The sequence below is a fragment of the Nestor notabilis genome, unplaced genomic scaffold (assembly GCF_000696875.1).
Source record: "Nestor notabilis isolate BGI_N333 unplaced genomic scaffold, ASM69687v1 scaffold4222, whole genome shotgun sequence".
NCBI lineage: Eukaryota > Metazoa > Chordata > Aves > Psittaciformes > Psittacidae > Nestor > Nestor notabilis.
In genome coordinates this window covers 9,249-15,931 of record NW_009919502.1, presented here as the reverse complement: position 1 = coordinate 15,931, position 6,683 = coordinate 9,249, and the positions used below count along the sequence as shown (strand labels likewise).

Genomic DNA, 6,683 nt, shown 5'->3' with positions numbered 1-6,683 from the left:
AAAATAAATCATTTACTAAAGCAATGGAAAGTTGACTTTCGCGAGTTGCAGGCTGAACCGTCCGCTTGCTTTTCGCTGATGGTGACAGCCTGCAGAGGGAAACGCGCCCTCCCCTCCCGACCTTTAGATGAACGTGTAGCATCCGTGCGAGCTTCGCAGCGCGGTGGTGCGCACCGCAGGCGACAGCGCCACACTGAAACGCCTGATCCCTTTACCTTTGCTTGCGGTGAAGGGATGTAGTTTGAGCGGGCATTCAGGGGACAGCTAGTCTGTCACCTCGGGGCTTTCTGATTGTCGCTGTGTCAGGAGGAGACGTTTCGAATACTTTGGCAGCGGTATGAAACTGTGCGGTTCCCCAGCGCTTGCCAAGGTAACGGTGGCTAAGATCAGGCTTCTTGGAGTCCGATAGCTGTGCAGTCTGCGCTGCCTGCATGCAGGCTACTGAGACGTTTGCACGTGTGTTATTCTGCTTGTCAGAACTTACTGAGCATATTTGTTTTGTTGCTTTTTGTTGGGTTTTTGTTGTTGTTTTTTTTTGTGTTTTTTTTTTTTTTTTAACAGGTCGAATGAGAGTTCACTAGCTTTCACGAAAAAAGGGCAATGAGGAGTTCAAACACATGATGGCAAATGCACAGTTAATACTTTTTCACGTTTAGCCTTTAGGTTCATTACAGGTCTCAGTGTTTGTGGAAAACTGCCTTCTGCTTTCAGTTTAAGAGAGACAGCCCAGGAGGCCTGTTAATGTACTGTGTTATGAAACTTGTTTACCTTCTTTTTTCAAGGCCTGGGGAATCTATTGGTTAAGTGCCTGAAACTTTTATCTTCAATTTTTTACTGTACCAGGATTACCCCAATCAGGATAAAAGGAAAGCGAGCGACTTAGATTGTGTTTATTAAAAGGCAATCAGGTACCATTGGTGTAATTGGTTTAAAGGATGAAAAAATAAATTATTAATTATATTGGTTTAATTATATTGGTTGGAGACAGATCTTATTGGCATGTTATAATAATTGTTGTAATAGTGTGTAAATATTTTTAGGTCCATTTAGCAGGAACTTTAAGAAAACTTAAACTTGGGATTCAAACTTAAGCAGGGGAGATTTATGTTAGGTATAAGAATTTCTTTACTGTGAACACTGGAACAGGTTGAACAAGGAAGTTGTTATGCCCCACATCACTGCTTTCACCCCTGTCAGTGGGTCATGTTGGACAGGATTTTGAGCAACCTGGTGTAGTGGAAGGTGTTCCTGTCTGTAGCAGGGGGCTGGAACAAAATGAGCTTAAGGTCCCCTCCAGCCCATACCATTCTAGGATTCTGTGAAAGGGGAAGAGCAGTTAGATATTAGATTAATATAGCAGTGCTGTAAAACCGTATGTTAAGGCTCGTGGTGTATTTCTTTTTCCTGGAATGCTGTGAATTTTTTATGTTTCTTGTTCTCTGCAGACAGGTCTCTGTTAGGCTTTTCTGAACACAGTGACACAAGAGTGGATAGGGCAGTTAGCAGCTTCTGTGGATGCTCCAGGGGAGTTGAAAGTGTCAGTGCTTCTTGTGGATGCTCCAGGGGAGTTGAAAGTGTCAGGAGCCTGTAGTCTGGAGGGAGCGTTCTGCAGCCAAGTGCTGGGTCTTTACCTGTCTGCATTGTGCTGTGTGGTGGCAGGGACCTTACATTGCCTTACATTTAGTTTTATTTGGGAGGTCACCATAGCTGCACTCAGAAACGGACTGTTATGTGAGGGTTGCCCAGTTGTCCGTAAAACCTGCTGAGCTGTTATGTATTGCTTATGTTAACTTGTGCAACCAGTTGAATTGCTGCAAGTGTGACACTACTGTAGAATTAACTGCAGGGATAGCATATGCTGACTACACAGAGGGAAGGATCAGGGAATACGGGCAGTGTGGGCCTGCCTGGCCCCAGCGCACTGGAAGTCACAGTTGCTTTCAGTAAGTTGGCTTGGGTTTAGTGGTAGCATGTAGGAGAGGACTGAACCTCTGCAGTGCTGCATTTGTACTACTCGGAAGGCAGTTGCTCTTATCACCAGTGGGATAAGAGGTGAGCTATACATGTTTTCTGAAAGTTTTGTGCTTTCTTCCTTTTTCTATGGTATAGATACAGTATACCTTGGTTTTCAGATATTGTCCCTAAGGGCTAAGGAGTCTTTATGTGCGTGGTTCATGGAGGAGGTGCATGGGTTACAGCACTCAAACTGGGGGCCTCTTAAGTTTGGTCTGGGAGCCTTGTGTGCTTAGTTTCAGGAGTTCATTGGTGAGACTTTGCTATAGATAAGGGCAGGGGCAGTTGTGTTTGTAGTAGGAAGAAAACAAGAGAAGTGGAATGCTTGCGTGACTTGGATACTACATTGCTGAGATTCAGTAAGTGTTCATTTTGAATTCCTACATCTTCATTCTGTAAACAAACTACCTGGTGTAAACTTACGGGGCTATTTTCTTTTAAGCTTCATTTTCTGTTGTAGTTTTGTCTTTACCCTGAGCTGAACTGTTACAGAAGACAGAAGGGCTTATCTCCACTGTGTATGGCTGTGTTGTGTGCAAGATGCAGATAAAATATTGTGCCCAGGGGAGAGCAAGAAGTAACAGGAATGGCAGATACTGCATTTCAACAACTGAGTAGCAAAGAAGGGAAGCAGCCTTAGCTGGATGGCAAGTGTGGTAAAAGCTTAAAGGAGAAGGTAGAAGTCAGTTATTAATTGAAGGGTTCTGCACATATGCGTGCAGAAAGAGAAATACTAGACTGGGGGTGGTGGTGGAAGTAGGTTTTGGTATTTTAATTCTAGTAAAGCATTTTTATGTACTATAGCTGTGAGAGGTGGCAAAGATTCAATCTGTAGAGTGGATGGAGCTTGGGTGGTTGTCTGCCTTTATAGTCCTGCCTTGTGCACATCCAGATGTGGACATTGGACAATACAATTCTGTGTTTGTTTCCAGTATTGCAGCAACGCTAAAGCTAGCAGAAAGAAATCTGGGGGGGAAGGGCGAGGAAGGAGGGGAAATAAAACAAATATTCTGGTTTTCTGTGTGTTGTTTTGTTGGTTGTACTGGCAGGTTTTCATTACCGGTTCATAGAAATTAGCCCTCGGTAATGAGCATGAAATCCTTGTTGTTCCGAGTTCGTGGTGCTTCAGAATTCATTATTGTATTCTTTTCGGGTTTGTTTTGTTGTTGTTGTTGTTTTAGGGTTTTCGTCTGTTGATGTTGGGGTTTTTTTGAAGAATACAGTTGTCCGTGTTGGGCATGTTGACTTTTCAGAGATTTTCTTCCAAAACAGAGAAGTCCTATTCCAGTATTACTGCCTGGCAGTGATCCAGTTAGCAATTTTCTTTTTTATCTCTTGTTATTCTAACTTTATGCTCTTCTTCCTCCTTAATCCATCTCCTGTTCATTCTTTCCCAGTTTGCAAATCAGTTATTAGTATTTTGCAGTCTGGGGATTCTGGGCTTCAGAAGACACCATGCCATTCAGCCGTGCCCTGTGCAGGACTGCTGGAGAGACTGATTTTGGGGAGGTTTGTTGTTGGTGTTAGCCTTCCTGGGGGGCTACAAGTGTCTTCTTTACATTCAAGACAACAGGATCTGCTGTTTGGATCCTAAAACTAATTTTCCTAATGACAGAAAGGGGAAGAGATTGTGGATGTATAGTCTGTTTTGGAGATACCTGTGGGATAGAAATGGTGATAACGTTCCAATAAAAATCCTCATCTTCCCCACCCCAGCCACAAACCCTGAAAACCCAAGTTGATTCTTGCTCAAATTCAGCCCTAAATAACCCTGTTTTTTCACCTACCCTACTTGAGGACACCAGTGCTATCAGGAAACATTACTTGAGAAAGGGAATCTGGAAAGTTTTTAGTTCTGTTTTTAGAGTGCCAGGGAGTAGACATTTCAGTAGGTTTCTCAAGGACTGTCTTCAGCAGGGAGGATGAAGTTCAGCTGATTCTCAGCTTGTTCTTACTCTTCATAATGTTCTGCTTATTTTTGTTTAGGGCTTTTGAACCTAGGTCATGTGTTTGTATTCTTCAGTCTGTTGTTACTACTATGAGTAGTTAATGTAAACAGAAAATCTGGCTGGAAAGATTACCAGATTTATGTTATGCTGAACTATTTATACCTTTGGGATTGCAGACCTTTCAGGGTATAGTTATCTCACACATCTAAAGCTTTATGTTTCTAGCCATAGATTTCTTATTTCTTTATTCTCCTTTTAGCATTAGGGGATATGAAATGTAGGTAATGTTAAGTTTCAAAACATGGTTCATCTTTCTATTGCTAATTTCTTGTGTCCATTTCTCTTGCTTTCTTTTGAATTTAACAGTGAGATTTGCAGCTGACAGGAGAATTGATGTTGCTTTTGTAAAGTAACTTATTTCCAGAAAAAACCCTGTAAATGGCATCACTTTACCAGAAGAGTAAGATCAGAACTACCCTATGTTCTGATGACTAAACTTTCTCAAGTTAATCATGGGGTACATTAGAAATAACAGGTTGTGTATTTTGTTATGGTGTGGTATCTTTGGTGTGGTCTGTTAATTCCATTAAAGAGCAATGTTTATACTTGAAGCTAAGGCATTTAATTTGAATGGTGTTTCATAATGACACAATCATGCAGAACAGGTGCCTGGAGGCATCAAAAATGCCAAGATGCAAATCAAGCAGGTTTTGCCAAGTGGCTTTGAACCCGTCTTCACCTTCCCAGTTTGTCTGCAGCATGCATATCCTGTGTTTTGTTTATCACAGAATCACAGAATGGTTTGGATTGGAAGGGGCCTTAAAGATCTCCTAGTTTCAACCTCCCTGCACCTTTCACTTAGACAAGGTTGCTCCAAGCCCCATCCAACCTGGTCTTGAACACTTGAACATATTAGAAGTTAAAGAAAAACCTATGCTTGTAATAGAAGTAGGTACACAGGCAAAAAGCGTTGAGAATTTTGTATAACATGAAGGGGAAATGAAATGCAAACCAATTTCTGTTTTAGTATCATCTGTTCTGCCTTGCTGAAGGAATTTGTGTTTCAGGACATTAAGGAGAAAAGGCTATAGCTAACATGCGTTCTGGAGTAGCAGTTCCTACAAAATTGTCATCATTTGTCATAATGATGTAATAAATTGCAATAAATAAATTTGTAATAAATAAATTTGTAATAAATTATTTGTAATAGTCTATAGTAGCTTTTCTCTGTTTATTAGTGTCTTGAAAAAACTAATAAAAATATTGATGTAACTGTTACATTCATTTCATTTGTTTTGAAAAGGAGAAGCAGATTTCCCAAAGCTATTATAAAGAACCTTGTATTCTTCCTTTAGCTCCTAGCCCAGTGCTTGGGATAGATTTGCTATGTATCATTCCCTTCCCTTCTGGCGCTTGGGTTGGAGGCCTGTCTACCTACTTCTTGAAAATAGAACATTTTGGTTTCAGACTCTCCCTTTCTCTTCCAGGTGTTATTTTTGCACCTTACGGCCCTGTCTGGAAGCAACAGAGGAAATTCTCTCTTTCAACACTGCGTCATTTTGGAGTAGGAAGACTCAGCTTAGAGCCAAAAATCATTGAGGAGCTGAAGTTTATAAAGGAGGAAATGCTGAAGCATGGAAAGGATTCATTTAATCCTTTTCCAATAATTCGTAATGCAGTATCCAATGTTATCTGTTCCATGGCCTTTGGCAGGCGTTTTAACTATGAAGATATTGAGTTCAAGACAATGCTAAAGAACATGGCCCGTGCCCTAGAGCTAAGTGTGAACCGCTATATGATTCTGGTCAATATCTGCCCTTGGCTTTACTACCTTCCCTTTGGGCCTTTCTGGGAACTTAGGAAAACAGAATTAGATATTACTGCTTTTCTAAAGAAAATAATTGCACAGCACAGGGATACACTGGATGCAGCAAATCCCAGGGACTTCATTGATATGTACTTCATCCATGCAGAAGAAGAAAAAAACAACAAGGAGAGCAGTTTTAATGAAGACTACCTATTTTTTATCATTGGTGACCTCTTCATCGCAGGCACAGACACTACTTCCAACACATTACTGTGGTGCCTGCTCTACATGTCTCTCTACCCAGAAGTACAAGGTAAGACTATTTGTGTTATACGTGTTTTATGCCAGACTGTAAAGCCCTAGATGGATGTTCAGAAACAGAAATAAACAGCAACAGTAGAGAATTCATTTGGAGTGCAAATAGCGTATGTGTAATGTGAAAAATTGGTATGTAATCAGACATCTATCCTGCTCTGCTATGTTCATCTCTAGATCAGTGCTACATATTAACTATCTAAATGGCACTTTAGTCTGTGCATTTCTTCTGGTTTGGGACAATTTTTCCCAGGCAATTCCAGGGAACCTTAGCGTATTTCAAAAGCTTTGTCAGGTGTGATATATGAGAGATACGTACTGGTTAAAGTCTGCTTTTATGCCTCCATGATCAGGGAGGTTCTTGAGCTTAGGGGCAGAGTCTGGGGAAGTGAAATGCTACCCACTGTAAAGGAAGATCAAATTAGAGACAGCTTAAGTAAATTGCACTAACACAAGTCCATAGCAACAGCTGATCAGTGTCATTGCAAGGCCTCTTCCCTATCAGTCTTCAATCGTCTTGGCATTTGGGCAGGATGGTCATGACAGCAGGGGAAGACACATGGAGCACATAGCCCGAGAGGAGGAGCAGAGGGGTCTGG

At 41.3% G+C, this 6,683-nt stretch overlaps 1 protein-coding gene across 1 annotated transcript in view; it reads left to right on the top strand.

Moving 5' to 3' along the window:
• The first annotated feature begins 78 nt into the window (after window positions 1-78).
• The window catches only part of LOC104402375 (cytochrome P450 2U1-like), a 12,329-nt gene continuing 5,724 nt past the window's right edge, over window positions 79-6,683 (top strand). The window contains exons 1-2 of the mRNA XM_010010245.1: window positions 79-226; window positions 5,450-6,082. Coding sequence (XP_010008547.1) covers window positions 79-226; window positions 5,450-6,082 — 781 coding nt within the window. The remainder of the gene's footprint in view (window positions 227-5,449; window positions 6,083-6,683) is intronic.